Here is an 18,073-nt window from a genome sequence, read left to right as displayed (position 1 = left end):
TAAAAGTCTTTGTTAGTGTTCATTTGAAGAAAGAAAGTCATACACATCTGGGATGACATGAGGGTGAGTAAATCAGAGTTTTCAGTTTTGGATGGACTATTCCTTTTAAAGCTTAAAAAGTGTGATGGAAATATTTTATGTAATGTCCACAGAAGCAATCAAAAGGGTATGAAGGGTATGTTCAGATACAATGTATAGAATGTTCAGAAAAGTGCAGACTTTTGCACGTGTTTTATGTATGTATTGATAAGCAAAGTTTGATTTAAATCCTATACGGGGCCAAAACACGTGCTTATGCACATATAAATTACTCACATATACATGCATACTACTGGATGTTCAAAAATACATACATAAAATAGGCCTACATGTGAACACTAATATGAATTCGATATAAATACATATAAGGTTAGCAATGTATGCATAGACACTTGTGAATAACTACATATAAACTTGATCCGTGCATACACACCTATTAAACGCTCGCACATAGATATAAACTTGATGCGCGCATGCCGCATACACATCCATAAAATGAATAAAAAATAACATTTACTAACGTATACAGTTCAGATGAGAAAAACATATGCATTATTTGTGTACACACACACACACACACACACACACACATATATATATACAGTGGGCAAAATAAGTATTTAGTCAGTCACCAATTGTGCAAGTTCTCCCGTTTAAAAAGATGAGAGAGGCCTGTAATTTTCATCATAGGTACACTTCAACTATGAGAGACAAAATGTAAAAAAAGAAAATCCAGAAAATCACATTGTAGGATTTTCTTATGAATTTATTTGCAAATTAAGGTGGAAAATAAGTATTTGGTCAATAACGAAAGTTTATCTCAATACTTTGATATATACCCTTTGTTGGTCATGACAGAGGTCAAACATTTTCTGAAAGTCTTCACAAGGTTTTCACACACTGTTTCTGGTATTTTGGCCCATTCCTCCATGCAGATCTCCTCTAGAGCAGTGATGTTTTTGGGCAACACAGACTTTCAACTTCCTCCAAAGATTTTCTATGGGGTTGAGATCTGGAGACTGGCTAGGCCACTCCAGGACCTTGAAATGCTTCTTACAAAGCCACTTCTTCGTTACCCAGGCGGTGTGTTTGGGATCATTGTCATGCTGAAAGACCCAGCCATGTTTCATCTTCATGACCCTTGCTGATTTCCACTTTTTGAGGTTTCCACTCAAAATCTCACAATACATGGCCCCATTCATTCTTTCCTTTACATGGATCAGTCGTCCAGGTCCCTTTGCAGAAAAACAGCCCCAAAGCATGATGTTTCCACCCTCATGCTTCACAGTAGGTATTGTGTTCTTTGGATGCAACTCAGCATTCTTTCTCCTCCAAACACGACAAGTTGAGTTTTTTCCAAAAAGTTCTATTTTGGTTTCATCTGACCATATGACATTGTCCCAATCCTCTTCTGTATCATCCAAATGCTCTCTAGCAAACATCAGACATGTACTGGCTTAAGCAGGGGGACACGTCTGGCACTGCAGGATTTGAGTCCATAGTGTGTTACTGATGGTAGCCTTTTTCACTTTGGTCCCAGCTCTCTGCGGGTCATTCACTAGGTCCCCCTGTGTGGTTCTGAGATTTTTGCTCACCGTTCTTGTGGTCATTTTGACTCCACGGGGTGAGATCTTGTGTGGAGCCCCAGATCGAGATTATCATTGGTCTTGTATGTCTTCCATTTCCTAATAATTGCTCCCACAGTTGATTTCTTCACACCAAGCTGCTTACGTATTGCAGATTCAGTCTTCCCAGCCTGGTGCAGGTCTACAATTTTGTTTCTGGTGTCTTTTGACAGCTCTTTGGCCATAGTGGAGTTTGGAGTGTGACGGTTTGAGGTTGTGGACAGGAGTCTTTTATACTGATAACAAGTGGAGGACAGAGGAGCCTCTTAAAGAACTTGTTACAGGTCTGTGATAGCCAGAAATCTTGCTTGTTTGTAGGTGACCAAATGCTTATTTTCCATCATAATTTGCTAATAAATTCATAAAAAATCCTTTTTTACATTTTGTCTCTCATAGTTGAAGTGTACCTATGATGAAAATTATAGGCCTCTCTCATCTTTTTAAATGGGAGCACAATTAGTGGCTGACTAAATACTTATTTTCCCCACTGTACGTATATGCATTTATGCAAGTGATTTCATATGTGGATGTGCGTGAATTTTCAGTGTAAACGGAAGGCATTTCAGTGTAAAAGGAAGTAATTTAAGTGTGAACGGAAGTAACTGCATTTGCAATCATGGACAGAGATCTGTGTCATTCCTAATCGTTTGCTCAATCATTAAAAAAAAAAGTTTTAATAACAAAGCGAAAGCTGAATGTTTATACATGAACTGGAATATAAAGATTCTTAATCTCTCTATTTTTTTTTTTTTTTGCCCAAAAATGATAAATTTAGAAGATAAAATGTACTATATAGTTATAAAAAGGTTGTAAAATGTCTTTATACACTTTGTTTTTGTCTTTAATCATATACTGCATTGCGGTGCACTTTGAGATGAATTATCCACGGACCATGCTATCACCAGAATATCCACCAACATGATGTTTTTTACTAAACCCTTTATCCACGAAACATACAAAAGTGTGTATTTCAGGAACAGAATGTAGTAAAACTTTAAAACTGGTTAATAATACAACATTTGTATCAAATAGTAGGCTATACAAGTGTTTTTTATTTATTTGCATATGATGTTTAACTATTACACTGATAAAGATCCACCATCCACCATCCCCTACAACAGATAAAAAACCAAAAGTTAATTCTGAGAATGTTTACCCTTTATCATGTAATCATGTATGTGTGCAATAGTGGTTCATATATAACTTGAGAAAATGTAAGTCTCCCCCATTAGAAGAGCTTCTGCAAACTAGGAAAAAAATAACAGGCAGAAGTGCAAGTATCAAACTCTGCAGATTTGTAATATATACATTAATTACAAACAAACAGCTTCTCCACATGAACTGTAGGCTCTCATGCACTTCCATGTGACACCTTTTTTAAGGAGAAAAAAAGTTAAATAGTTGTTACTGCATTCGAGTCTTTCTATATATATATATATATGAAGAGTTCAGATGCAAAAGCCTCTAAGTGCCATCTGAAATTTTCATCTAAAATTAGGATTTTTATCAGGCTCCTATATTTATATTCAGTTATTTCACTTTAATAGCCTGGAAAAGGACCTGCACATCACAATTAAAGTAAAATGACTCAACCTAAGCATAGGACCTTGATAAAAATCCTAATTTTAGATGAAAATTTCAGATGGCATTTAGAGGTTTTTGCATCTGAACTCTTCATATAGTTCTTTATTCTCAATGACACCAAATATCTAAGACACTGAACATTTCAGAACAACGGCGAGTTCGTGGACCATGATATTACATTTCGATCTAGAGAAAGGTGAGAATTTCACAATTTCACTTCTGCAATCTTCACGAAATACCTTCCAAAAAGCTATACAAATTACACAGAGTGAGAGAGAGAGTAAAATGTCCTGCCTCTAGTAAAAAAATATAAAATGTGTTCCCAACTAAGTCCCAGTCCCACTTGAGCTTAGCCATTTTCAGAAATAAAACCCTTTCGCACATTTGAGTTTAAAATATTCTAGCTGAGCCCCAGCGTGAGTTTCTTTAGGAGACCGTTATTTTAGAATGTACCGCCTTATTGTTTCCAAGTATACGGGAAAAGTGTTCCGGCAATTGTTCCCGGGTTGCTATATTTTGCACTTTCACACTGCCAGTGATTACCCGGGATATGTGCGTGCTTTCACACACAACCCGTGAAGATCCCGTAACGACACGTGACATCAGGGCGTGACGTGTAATGTATGAGTCGAAAACATTAGACACTTTATACTTTCACTGAAGCAAGCGAACGATCTCGGTGTCAGCGCGGAAAGTAAGGAACTAACCGATCTCTGCTTCATTACAGTTTGCACCTCTTTTATTTTGGTCGCGAACGTTGATCTTCCTTCAAAACAGCCGGTAAAAGAGTCGCGCGATAACGTGTGTCCTCACTATGACACGGCATTAGATCTGGCTTTTGTTCACACAGTGATAGTCCCGGGACTGAACCCGGCAATGTTACTAGGTCCCCGACCCGGGTTCAATGCCGGAATCAATCCTGGGACATGCTTGCTTTCACACAGAAGGCGACCCGGCAATGTTCCGGCTATTTGCCGGGTCCAACGTGCAGTGTGAAAGGGGCTCATGTGACATCAGAGGGTCAGTTAGAATTTTTTGAAGCCTCGAAAAAAATATATTTTGGTCCAAAAATAGCAAAAACTACGATTTTATTCAGCATTGACTTCTCTTCCGTGTCTGTTGTGAGAGAGCTCCAAACAAAGCAGTTTGTGATATCCGGTTTGCGAACGGATCATTCTGATGTGAAGAGAGAACTGAAGATGAACACCGAGCCGAGCCAGATAATGAATGAACCACTGACTTGTTCACGAGTCAAGAACCGGTTGCATCGGTTCTCAGATCACCAGTACTACTTTCGGACAGTTCGATTCAATAAACAGGTTGAAAAAAATGGTTCACCGGTTCTTTTGCGCTCTGCGCTATGGCATTATTGGTGATGATTGACCTTGATTCAAGCCTTCGGTTTACCCGCACCCATAACACTAGCACAGAATCAGTTCAGAACTTAAACTTGAAAAAAACTTAAACATCGTGTAAAAAGTTTACAGCTTTCTCAAGCACTTTGTGGTGCATTTTGGAAACAGGAGATGAGCCCCTTTTCTAATGCACCACCTAGCTTGATAAACCCCTTCTCAAAGACTTACTGTTTGTCAATTTTATTTGGGTAACACACATATTCTGAATGCCTTTGGCAGAATTCGAATGAGCCATTTTAATCTAGATTCATCTAGATTGATCTAGATTACTTTCAAGATCACAGTGAGATTAATCTATATACATATTTTTTTTTTTTTTTTTAATACATATATATATATATGTGTGTGTGTGTGTGTGTGTGTACACAAATAATGCATGTTTTTCTTATCTGAACTGTATACGTTAGTAAATTTTATTTTTTATGTACGCGCGCATCGAGTTTATATGTATGTGACTATGTGTAGGTGTATGCACGCGTCAAGTTCATATCTATACGAAAGTTATTCACAAGTGTGTATGCATACATTGTAATACATATGTATTTTTGAACATCCAGTAGTATGCATATGAGTAATTTATAAGTGAATATGGGAGACAGGGCCTTTTGTACTGCTGCCCCGCATCTGTGGAATGGCCTCCCTGACTCCTTGAGGGCTCCACAATCTACTGATTGTTTTAAAAAAGGCCTCAAGACATTTCTTTTTAGCAAAGCTTTTGGTCCCTTTTAGATTATTATTATTAACTGCTTATCTTTTTGTTTTTGTTTTAACCCTGTAGCACTTTGAGATCTCTGATGAAAAGTGCATTATAAATATAATGTATTATTATTATTATTATTATTATTATGCATATGTTTTATGTATATATTGATAAGCAAAATTTGATTTAAATCCTACAAGGCATCTGATACATATCCTTTACAGCTGAAAGTTAAAGGCCATTACACTTTCCAGAACTCTCTACATCAATCAGCTAATACAGACATTCAGTTGTTGGGTTTGTTGGTTTTTACTATGCTTTTACTTTTGTTGCAAACACATTAAAAACCACACTACATTTCATAGTACATTCCAAATTAAAACTGATGAGCATGCAAACAAGTAAGGGTTGTGAAATGCCAAGTTGCTGTTTTCTGTTTTTGTGACATGAATATTCACTTGAGTCATAAATTAAAGATTACTTTTAATTTGCTTTATAATAACTAATTTTTTTTATTTTTATGTTACAAAAAATGTATACAATTAATGTGTGTGAAACAAATAATGTATGAAATAAATGGTGAGCTCAGAACAAACTAAAAAATGATGCATACAAGATGAATATGTGAAAAAGATTTGTACATTAACTTATTCAAATGGAAATACATATAGAGCAAGCTCAATAACTCTGTCAAAGATACAGCTTCTGTGTGTTTGGCAAGCAGCACTGTAAAAAATCTCAGTACAAGCAGGTAAACACAGTAATCTGAACAAGGACAGGACAACATAAAATACACATTTTGTTCCAAAAGTCTCTTCCACACAACTACAACGAATAGGGAAATGACATATATTTGCTGCATACAACCTTCAGAAAGAACGAAAAAGCAGCCAGAAGTATCATAAAAAATTGGCTGATAAATTAATGAAACATTCAGACCTATTTTGTGAAAAAGTGAAAGAGAGTGCTGTACATTAACTCCCCCCCACCTCACTCCCTGCCGGTACCAAGACTCAAACCCATGATCTTTGAGAGGACTAGATCTTTGAGAGGACTGGATCTTTGAGAGGACTAGATCTTTGAGACGACTGGATCTTTGAGAGGACTAGATCTTTGAGAGGACTGGATCTTTGAGAGGACTGGATCTTGAGAGGACTAGAGAGGCTCTTGGGATGGGCCAGGATGTCTTTTAAGCCAGCAAAGTCAAAATCCTTGGTCCTGAAGAAGGGCAAATTGGTCGACAGGTTCCAGTTTTCGATCTCAGGAACACCGATGACTACCATCTCCGAGAAGCCTGTGAAAAGCCTAAGGAGGTACTTTGACAGCAGCCTCAGGGACACAGCTTCAATAAAGAACACATGTGAAGAGTTGGAGAAATGGCTGAAGAGCGTCAACAAAACAGGCCTACCCGGCAAATTCAAGGCGTGGATCTACCAGCACGGGATTCTGCCGAGGATACTGTGGCCACTGCTTCTATATGAATTCCCGATTTCCACCATTACAGACCTGGAGAGGAGAGTCAGCTGATATCTGAGGAGATGGTTGGGTCTACCGCGGAGCTTAAGCAACATCGCACTCTATGGAAACATCTGCAAACTGACACTACCTCTGAAATCTATTGAGGAGGAGTTTAAGGTTTTGCGTGCAAGAGAGGTGCTGCAGTTCTGGGAATCAGCAGACCCAAAAGTCTCTGGGGCAGGGGTGGTAGTTAAGACTGGCAGGAAGTGGAGAGCAGAGGTGGCAGTGGAGCAGGAAGAGTCCCGTATGTGCCATGGAGTCCTAGTGGGAACTGTGGCCAGAGGAAGGGCTGGTCTAGGAGCCATTGCAGCCCCCCGTTATGACAAAGCGCGGGGGAAGGAGCGGCGGCAACTGGTTCAGAAGGAAGTCAGAGCAGCTGTGGAGGAGGAGAGGACCAGCAGAGCGTTGGGGATGAGACAGCAAGGTGCATGGACTAGATGGGAGCAAGTTGTGGAGAGGAAGATCTCGTGGACTGACCTGTGGAGGGCAGAACCACACCACATCAAGTTCCTGGTCCAGGTGGTCTATGATGTTCTTCCCAGCCCGTCTAACCTGCACTGCTGGGGCTTGGTAGCATGCCCCCTCTGCCAGAAGAACAAGGGGACCCTTGAGCACGTATTGAGTTGTTGCCCAAAAGCTCTGGGGGAAGGCCGATACCACTGGCGTCATGATCAGGTGCTCATGACTATCGCAGAGAGCATCTCTAGTGCTGTTTCCATCTGCCAAAAGTCCAGACCTAGGAAGCAAACCATCAGCTTCATTAGAGCCGGAGAAAAGCCAGGTACAAATAAAGGAACAGCAGGGCTTCTCCAAACTGCACAGGACTGGCAGCTGTCAGTAGACCTGGGCAAGCAGCTCAAGTTCCCCCAGCATGTAGTCAAGACCTCACTCAGACCTGACATCATCCTGGTATCTGAGGCAACAAAAAATGTTGTCATGCTGGAGCTCACCGTGCCATGGGAGGAGCGAATGGAGGAGGCCTTTGAGCGGAAAAAGGGTAAATATCAGGACTTAGTCAGCGACTGCCACAAACAAGGCTGGAAGGCAAGGTGCTTGCCTGTAGAGGTAGGGTGCAGAGGCTTTGCTGGACAGTCCCTCTGCAGGGAATATACTGCACTCGGCATCACAGGCGAAAGGAGGAGAAGAGCCATCTGTAACAGCACAGAGGCAGCGGGGAAAGCATCTAGGTGGCTCTGGATTAAGAGAGCGGAACCGTGGTTGAGCTGCCAGGGCACAAGCTGAGGCTTGATCAACCTCAGCTGGGTCGCCTGCGTGAGGGTGTCTGATGTTCGAGAGACTCGAAACACCCGATGACCTCAGGATACATCACTGATGATGTGCCCTGGTGCATCAGATGTATCAGTACAACAAAAAAAAACACAATCTTTGGGTTACAAGTCCAACTCTAACCATTAAGCCACGGCCATTATAGAATACAGTGTTCTAGAAGTATGAAATGATACTTTGTGATACCTTTATGGTGCCTTAAAAAGCTATAGTCCTCATTCATTGTAATTAGCCTTTCGCCAGCCCCTCCCCAAGAACGGCCATTGCCCAATCACACATCATAGCAACCGTTACTATGTGAGCAGCTCCGACAAACATCGACTCCAAGCAAGATGGTGAAGCGGTGCGCCCATGGCGTTTGTAAATCGGACACTAGATACCCCAAGAGATTGTCTGGAGGAGTTGTGTTCTTTCCATTCCCAAAGCCGAAAACACAACGTGAGCGGTGCCTACAATGGATAAAACAGTTAAATGCGTTGAACATTACAGATGATAACATACAATTTATATCTGAATGCCTTATATTTTATTTTATGTATTTCATTTTATAATTGTATCTGTTATGCACCTTTTAAGCCAAAGCAATTTTCTATTTGTGAATTCTGTTCATTAACAATGGAAATAAAACATTGTTACAATAATAGACCATAACATATGAAAGAGAATGACCAGCATGACTGGTCCACAAGGCGGTGCTGGTTGCATTTGAGGTAACGTTACAGGTCATGGGGTTTCTCAGATTTCGCTTGAGACCGGTAAGCATTAGCCTCAATAGTAGTCGTGTCTCCTTCATTGTGTATTTTTATATTTTGAATGTATCCCTCCACTGCATACTGTAACCCCTTTTGCCTCGATCTGGAGGATATCGCGGAGGTATTGCTCCAAAAAAGGTCACTGACACGCACTTGTATACCTCTTCCCGACATGGCAATATGTCGCGCTGGTTCGTGTTTGACCATTTGTTTGTCGGAGGTAGCAACAGTAACTAAGGGGGGCGGGGCTCGGTGAAAGGCTAATTGCATGGAATAAATTAATTTCTGTAAAAATCTGTTCATTTATATTCCACATAAGAAAAAGTCTTATGGGTTTGGTACAACATGATGGTCAGTAAATGATGACAGAATTTTCCTTTCAGGGCACACTATTCCATTGAGGTCAACACTAACAAAGGTATATACAAGTGTTTATGAAAGTCTTTACAAACTAAAAACAAAGCTTGTGAGATCTTATGCTGTAATATGTATTGTATCAGGATTTCTTCAGGTACACCACAATGATGAAAGTGAAATAGTGTTTTCTTCCACTCCTCTTTTAATGTGTCTGTCATTAGTGTCCGTTAGTGTGAGCCAGACTCTTCGGAGCTAGGCGGTGTACTTACCACTTCCTCTTCATCATTAGACCTCTGTATAAAAAAATAACAGGAACAGAGAATGACAGGGAGACAACTAATACAATGAACATATTTTCATCATCAAAAAAAAAAAAGATAAAAAAAAAAGGTTACAAAATATTTTTTAAAAGTCTTTTTTTTAAAAAGACTTAAATTGTAACAATTTTTTTTTTTTTTAATTAGACGTGATTCATATTAACGCTATAAAACCAAAATTTGTTTTAACTATTAAAGAAGAATCTACATTTGTAATATTTTTAATCTAAATGTGAACTAATTATTTTAATTGTATTACATTTATTAAACTGCTCTTTATTTTTTTTTAATTCCTCTTGAGGTAAATCTCGAAATAATTCATTAGTTGTGTACCTAAATTTGGAATTTCACATTATGCTTTATTTTACATTCAATATAGTAACATATAGGCAACATGTGTCAGAAAAGAAAATTATTGCTTGACAAGCTGCGGTCATACTAGACTTTGAAAATACAACATTTCTTTGCACACTGCATCAGTTGTGACATGAATTTGCAGGTTAGAGTTCACCAAACTTGAACTTGGGAATGCAGAGAAATGTGAATCTTCTTTGCCTGAGCATGCATTCCCCATCCCACATTCACATACAAATGAATAAAAAGTCAATGCAATGAAAATTGACCACCCCTACTGAACATGAGGACTGCTGAGAAGGTGATTGGTGCAAAAATAAAAAAAATATGTTACTTGGGCAATACATACATTTTGACAGTCAACAGTCACCATAAATTTGCCCACCATTGAAGATACTATGGAAAACTCTGTTACTGTTACTAAGCTGATGAATGAAACAGTTTCTATTCCATAAACAAATCTGTTATGTGTGTTTTAGCGTGTTACGCTCTTTCTCTTTGTCCTTACCACCACCTGACTTCCTTTTCTTCTTTTCTTCATTCTTCCCTCCTTTCTTCTTCCTCTCCCTTCAGGAATGAAATGTTGGGAAAACAATGATAAACAGCCAGTTACTTAATGCTAAGATCATATTTCGGAAAGATGTGATAGTGAGTAAATGATAGAATATTTATTTTTGGCTGAACTGTCCATTCAAAGTGAGGTGCAGGACGAAGTTGTGAATATTTTGAGTACTTTTTTGAGCTGCCTGAAGAGCCTCCATCACGCTCCTTATACTCTTTCAGCGCTCTTTCATACTCTCTCTTTGCATCTTCTGCTTTTGCTACCCACTCCTGGTTGTCAGTTCAAGTTCAAAACAAGACCATTAGAAGGAGAAACAATCTGAACCATTAACTGTTGAAATGTCTGTATGTCACCTCTTTCTTCTCTTTGCCAATCTGTTTCCACATTTCCCCAGCCTTTTTGGAGATTTCTGTGACAGAGATGCCTGGGTTCTCTGATTTAATGCGGTCTCTGCTCGAGTTCAGCCAGAGCATGTAGGCACTCATTGGCCTCTTGAGGGCACTGCTGTCCTTTTCCTTTTCTAAAAACACACAAAGTAGCGTTGAATATGAGGGTAAAAAAGCAAACGGAGTAAAAAAAAAATAAATTGCTAGCACCACTTATTAAAACTGTGTCATATCAACACAAAGCCTCTTACTCCTCTGCGATCTCATCATCTTCTTCTCCAGGATTAAAAAGACTCATCTAAAAAACAAAACAAACAAACAAAAAATAGTTAAATGTTAATTTCTCACACAAAACATATTCCTATCAGTTATTATTCTTGACATTTAAACTCCTGCACCTAGGGGTGGGCGATATGGCCAAAATTTTGTGTCACAAGAATAATAGGTAACAATAGGTCATTTTATTTCACAACAACAATATATATCACAATATAGTGATTTCTGCTGGAAATAACATTGTTACAAAACCATCATTTTAGATACCAATGACATTGCACAACTCTTTTTTTTTTTTTTTTTTTATAAAATTTCTCCCTTTGGAGTGGACTTTGAGAATTGTATCTTTGCAGATCTTTTTATGCTTAATCATACACACTACAAACTGACTAAAATTCAAAAAGTGAAAAAGCATAATATGAGCCCTTGTAAGATGTGCTACTTTTACACATAGTACATGTGATCATGAAATCCAAAGTGACAGTGGACAGTGAGCACTCATTCAAAAGCCAAAAGCGGCTCCCTGATGTGCAATAATTATTTTCAGTATTAAAATGTTTGCAGGAGCAGGCGGGGCAGGAACACACGTTGCAGGAGCAGAATTAAGAAAACAGTCCCGCGCAGGGCTCTACACTTGTCCTCTAAGCACATAATCATATTTAGCGTTCTGACAGATTGGCTCAGAGAGTTGACACCAAGCAGCAACCTTCTAACTTGTGAAACCAATGCCAAAGTGACTAAAACTGCAATTCATTGCCTGGCCGCCAGAGGCTGGCTCCAAAAGGGAGTCGGCCCCTTGACTCCCACATGTTAAAAATAAGAAGAAAAAAAAAAAAGTTTACAGCATGGTACAAAAAGTGGTTTTGGTTTATATTGCTGATTTCTCTCTTCATGACAACTGTGAGGGGGTGAATGATTTTTAATACTCATCCGTTACAATTATTTTAAGCCTTAAAGTTGAGAATTTTTAAGGGTGTGACCACTTGAGTGACATCTGGATTGCCTTCTGTCAAGCCCACTGTCAAGCTAGGTGGGCGTTGTTTTAGCAACCAGCTCATCCCACTTCCCTCATCTTTGCCCATTTATGATTATCCGGGAGTGAGATGCTACCAAGATGGTGATGGCTGGCTCTGCCAACTTTGAGCTTCAGAAACGCTCTTCAGAGACCTATGGGTGACGTCACGGACACTACGTCCATGTTTTTATTCAGTCTATGGTTGCCACTCACCACTTTCACCCTCTGGGTCGTCTCTGTCATTGCCCTCCTCACGTATCTTGCCTTCTTCTTTCATGCGCTCCAGGTATGCATCATGCTGGTCATCGTCTGAGTCAATGTACATGTTATCATTACCTTTCATGCCCTGACAGAGTACAAATTAAAATGATATTAATGCAATATCAAAATGCCATTGCAAAGTTAGTATTTGTAAAAAAAGCAGACAGAGGAAAGCGTTTTCCAAGCAAAAGATTTTAAACCAACTCATTTCCTCATACCAGCCTTTCTCTCTAAATCTCTCTCTCTCTCTCTCTCTCTCACACACACACACACACACACACACACACATTCATATAAGCAATCAGTGTTAACTCATTCAAAAGCACTCCCTTGTGCAACGCTGTCTTCATAGCACTCAGAAATATCTAGCATACAAAAGGTTTTCTCGTACAGTAACAAAATACTGTTGTGGTCTTAATGAAAGTCTGTGTGATCTGAACACAGCGTTAAGCTGCTCAAATCATAACCAGCAGTGAGCCACCTTTTACCACCTTTTTGTGGATGAGACATCTGCCTGAAGCCATCGAAGATAAAAGAGAACACATTTGACACTCGGTTCTGATTATTAGTGTGTGCTGTGGTTTTGTCATCTTAAATGCTTGAGCTCTTTGAAGTTGCCTTTATTCTTGGCAGCAAATGTAGACAGTTTATTTTTGACATCCATCTCATCCTTCACCGGTGTACCTCATTCTCTGTCTCTCTCGCTTTAACTCACTCATTCATGTTGAGAGTGAGGCTGATATCCTCTTCCTTGGAAAACAGAAGAATGAGAAAATGATAGCGGGTTTGACCTTGTTTAACAGGTGGGTCCAGACTGATCCGAAACAGACAAGAAGTCACAAATATTAACATTAACATAGATGTCTTATTTCAGCACAATTCGCAAATTTAGTACACAGCAAAAGTAGATCAATGAAATAGACAAAGGCCATTAATACTAGCCCTAAAGATGGATCCAGATAGAGAGAATAGATAACTTCACAGACTGATGCCATTCTCACCACAAAGAACATCTGCCACCGGTCCTTATGAGACAACAGGAAAAGGTGGAGCACTGTGGTGTATGTCTTACGTCTCACCATGCAGAAGGAAGATAGTCAGATAAATACCAATATAGTACCTACAGAGAGCATAAAACATTAAACGTGGCTAGTTGACACCATATTCTAAGGAGAAAACAAAAAGGTGTGATGTTATCTGTCTATATGTGTACCTGCCCCTAGGTGTGAGGCACTGTAACTCTCTGAAGATACACACAGCATCTCCTGTAGCCTGGATGACATCTCACCTTTGACAGAATGTTCTGAGCAAATGCCTGAAACCGCAGAGAATAGTACTGGGAGCTCATTATTTTCCAATTTAAGTGGGCTTTACGGATCCAAAGATTTTACTTTCGGCTTGAACTGGTGTCTGTAAAAAAAATTAAACAAAATCAGTAAAATTCAAAAATAAGATTAAACTGAACAACCAAATAAAAAACAAGCTGATTAAAATAATATTATAAATAAGTATTTTAATAAATGATGCATCTAACAGTACAGTACTATAAAAATCAATGTGACAAAAAAGTATTTTTTAAATAATGTTTTACACATTTATAATATTAATTGTTCAAATTAAATTCAGGTACATTGGCTTTTTAAATTAAATTTGATAGCTTAATATCAGGATGGGTGTCCCTTGCATGAGGATGATCATATTTGGGGTCATCTAAAAGATTTAAAGCCCATGCTTTATAGGCAATTAAGCATATAATTATAATACTTTGTAAACTCTGCCATCTGTTGGTCACTGTCAGGTAGTGGCGCACACACACTTTCCCCCTTGGTCTCCTGTGGTGGCTGGGACATAGAAGCGCACCTCCATGAGGAACACCTCTGTGTCATCATTCTGATGAAACTCCACAGAGACCTCTTTCTTTCCAGTTGCACACTGGGATACACTGGCGAGTGGAGTCTCAAACGCAGGACTGTCATTCACCTCAAATGAAAGCAATGGCCCTGAAAAGCCACAGAAGGGCAACATGTTTACTACTTGGATATAGCTGTGAAAATACATTTTAGGCTAAGTTTATCAAAATGCACAGCTGGTTAGTTATTAACAGTCTCCTATTATTTCTAATAAATATCATGCATGGATTTATTTCTAGTGGTCGACTAATATAGTTTATTAATGGCAGCTGGCGATGTATTAGGCTGATAACCTATCTAAAGCTAATTTGTGATATCATAGTATTTATTTAAAGATTGTAAATAACACAGTTATAACAATTGCTGTAAGTATATTTTTATTTATTTTACATATTAACTAAATTAGATAAAAAATGGAAATAAATCAGTATGAAAAAAATTGAAAAATGATATAAAATCTAAAACATTTAAGTAGCTATGCTTGATTCTGTAATCCGACTATAGTTTTTTTCACAAGTAAATAAATTGTTGAAATAATTCAAATGGTTGATGTGTCTGCAAATATTTGGCATTTTTAATTATCAACATCACTGTAATATGTCATATTTTCCTACTGTACTGTATGCAGAGTTAGAGCAACCAGATTTTTTTTTGGAAAATTAGTATATATATATATTCAACAATATGAATATGAATAAAAAAGGAAGTAAATACTAATTTTCCAAAAAAAAAATCTGGTTGCTCTAACTCTGCATACAGTACAGTAGGAAAATATGACATATTACAGTGATGTTGATAATTAAAAATGCCAAATATTTGCAGACACATCAACCATAGCAATATTTTGCTCAACAACTGATTATTTCTACTATTACTGATACAGTGTCAAAAGTCCTCTTCTAATATTGAACTACGTATCCTACAGACCATATAAACTTAAAATAAGGGCACTATAAAAATGTTATACTGTACATATCTCAGACATGGTGTTGTATCATGAATGCACTGACCATTAAATGTAGCAGTGCCCCAGTTCCAGCCCTTCACACTCATCTTTCTCAATCAGCTCCACTTTGTAGTTGTCTTTGAAGTACTCTGAGATCTTCTCAAGGTCCTGTGCATAAAGAGATGGGGGAAAATGTAAAACATGGAACGAAACTGTGGAGGGTGGAGCAAATTGATCTATTTTATTGAATGAATGTTGTTTCTCTGACACACAGTGTCTTTGAAGCCATCATATTTGTAGATGTTTCCGGTGCTGGTGCACAGTTTGATGCTGTGACCCAGACAGACTCTCCTCCACAGGGCTTGAATGAGCTCAGGCACCAGAATGCTGTCCACCTTCCAAGTCTTACTGTTTTTATACACCACTGTCTGCTTACTGAAGCGAAGACGCCCATCATTCTGTAGAGAGAGATCAGTCAGACATTTTATAATAACATCTCAGACACCAGACTTGCAGCATCTACTCACCCAGGTGCCCTTGAGCTCCTGATAAATATCACTGCATTCCAGCGTGTCGTTCATTTCAGCCACTCCAGCTTAGACAAGAGTGGACCTGTGATGTTCAAAAGCTGAGACTGCAGTGGTAAAATCATAAAAATTACATAAAACAGTATTCAAATAGATTTTTGACATGAAATCCGTTATATTTCAAGAGTATTGGTAGAAATCTCCAAATTGCCATTGAGGTGGCACACTTTGTTGCAGGTTGATGTGTGATGTCATTTAGCTTTGCGCTATAAAATAAGTCTTTGCGAATCTTAATATCTTGCATAGGCACTTTAAATGCTTTTTCTAAATATAACAAATACATGGAACAAGCAAAGCTACCGTACTCGGCTATTGTTTTTCTATTTTTGTGACGAACTACACATTTTTTAACTGTCAACTGATTTTGAAATTTCCAACAGGACTAGTTTATTTCGAACACTTTTATTGCATAGAAAATGAAATGCGTGAGATGTCTGAATCAGTATTACTGTTATTCGTCGAGAGTATAAAGGCCGAGTCCCGTGTGCGTACTGCGTAGATTTGCAGCCGGTGCGCAGCGCAGTGGTTTGTAACGCGTTCGTCATGACGCCATCACGCTCTGTGCGTAGCCCCGCCCTTCATATCGAATGTACGTATGTTTTGTAAACGATCGAAACTCAAATCGAAAGTTGAAAAGTTTTATTGATGAAGACTGCTGTCATCGTTCGTAAATAATTTATCGTCCGACAACATTCTAGCAGCATTCAGGTATGCCGTGAATTTCATATATTTCTAAGGGGATTCACGTGCAATTTTACAAACGGTTTAACGTTGGGGTTGGTCGGAAGCAGTGATGTACAATCGATCGACTGATAAATAAAGATTGCCATAACTGGTCGGTTTAACTCAATTTATTTTTAACTCTACACAAAAACGAATGGTTTTTCCTTTGTTACATACGTGAGCTTCTTTTCTAATGTTTGGATAGCATCTTTGACCAAAAATGTTCTTTACTATGCGATGATGCTGTGATATGTCCTATTGACAGAATGTATAAAACACGAGTGTGATTAATATGTATATGTAAACATTATAAACTTAATGATGACGAGTCATTGACTTATCCTCTTGTTGGAAACCTGTATGACTTGTTAGCTACGTTTGTTAACATGAGCTAACAATGAAAAAATAAATAAATTGTTGCTCACTGTCCTTTAATTTTAGATATGACACAAAAGCGTGGCCTCATAACCGATACCTTCAAGGTTGTAAATAAGGCAAGGAGAGGGGGCAAGAGAGACAAGTGTCCTTCACCGCCAATCGCAGGTGGGATAGTACGTTTGTCTTTGAGTATGTGCATATTTCATTGAAATCAGAGTAATTATATTCCTAAACGGTGCAAATTATTCAAAGGTGATTCAGCAGAATTTATAAAAATGTTATAACTTATCAGAGCCTGAGCCCCCACAACTGAGTGAAAGAGACATAGATCTTCAAGGACTTAAGAAGTTTGATCTGGAGTGGAAATTCGGACCATGCACAGGTGCGTCATTAATTGTATTAACCAATCTCTTTCCATTGTTAACCGATCTCTCTGTCTATAAAATAATGAAACCATGAAAATATCATCTGCCTCACTTCGAGGTCTTGAATTTTTTTAAAGATACAAATATTATATAATAATAATAGTGTTTGTGTGTGTGTGTGTATGTGTGTGTTAGGGATCAGTCGACTGCAGAGATGGGAGAGGGCAGCACTGCATGGGCTGAATCCCCCGCAGGAGATTAAAGACATTTTACTGAAGCAGAGCACTGACCAAGAGTACACACAGAGGTATTACAAACATACACTCACATATTCCCTCTCTCCCACATGCAGATACAATCAAAAACCAGCCGATGCCTGTCACTATAATGCTCACTTTCTTGCTCCGTTTCAGTCTCTGGTGTGACTATCCCCTCTGAAAAACTGATGGAGAAAAGACAGAAAGATGAGAAATTTTGTAGTGTTTGATATGTTCTACTATGTTTGCTTTGTTGTTTATTTCACTACATTTTATTAAACATTTTATACACAAAAGCTATTGTTGAGTCTCAGGTATTTATAAATCAGGATTTACTCTCTGTGGACCTGCTCCATATGCATAACTATATCAGTAACACAGATCCTTATATGCTTTTTTCCCCCATCTTATTAGTATATTCTGTCACGTTGACTATTCTGTCATTTTATAAGTACTTTG

At 38.5% G+C, this 18,073-nt stretch overlaps 1 protein-coding gene and 2 pseudogenes across 4 annotated transcripts; 2 read left to right on the top strand and 1 right to left on the bottom strand.

Annotated features, from left to right (window-relative positions):
• The first annotated feature begins 57 nt into the window (after positions 1 to 57).
• Positions 58 to 9,630, top strand: LOC113109097 (uncharacterized; annotated as a pseudogene).
• A 254-nt stretch (positions 9,631 to 9,884) lies between these two features.
• On the bottom strand, positions 9,885 to 16,425 carry LOC113109090 (FACT complex subunit SSRP1-like; annotated as a pseudogene).
• LOC113073280 (DNA polymerase delta subunit 4) lies at positions 16,355 to 17,910 on the top strand. 4 transcript variants are annotated; one of them, XM_026246279.1, is made up of 5 exons: positions 16,355 to 16,480; positions 17,056 to 17,157; positions 17,285 to 17,374; positions 17,553 to 17,664; positions 17,771 to 17,910. In XM_026246279.1, exons 1-5 carry the CDS (start codon positions 16,435 to 16,437, stop codon positions 17,793 to 17,795), a joined length of 375 nt encoding a protein of 124 aa, XP_026102064.1. In that variant the 5' UTR covers positions 16,355 to 16,434; the 3' UTR covers positions 17,796 to 17,910. The 4 variants fall into 4 exon arrangements, with proteins under 4 accessions (XP_026102064.1, XP_026101986.1, XP_026102101.1 ...); XM_026246201.1 differs by having other exon boundaries at positions 17,056 to 17,181; XM_026246316.1 differs by having other exon boundaries at positions 16,443 to 16,599; positions 17,056 to 17,181.
• Positions 17,911 to 18,073: the final 163 nt, after the last annotated feature.

This window comes from Carassius auratus, chromosome 1 (assembly GCF_003368295.1).
Source record: "Carassius auratus strain Wakin chromosome 1, ASM336829v1, whole genome shotgun sequence".
Lineage (NCBI taxonomy): Eukaryota > Metazoa > Chordata > Actinopteri > Cypriniformes > Cyprinidae > Carassius > Carassius auratus.
This window is presented reverse-complemented; position numbering and strand designations above follow the sequence as displayed.

Coding starts and splice junctions, on each gene's coding strand:
- LOC113073280 (XM_026246201.1), top strand. CDS start 16,435: ATGACGCCATCACGCTCTGTGCGTAGCCCCGCCCTTCATATCGAAT. Junction 16,481..17,055: donor CCCCGCCCTTCATATCGAAT/GTACGTATGTTT, acceptor CTTTAATTTTAG/ATATGACACAAAAGCGTGGC. Junction 17,375..17,552: donor GAAATTCGGACCATGCACAG/GTGCGTCATTAA, acceptor TGTGTGTGTTAG/GGATCAGTCGACTGCAGAGA.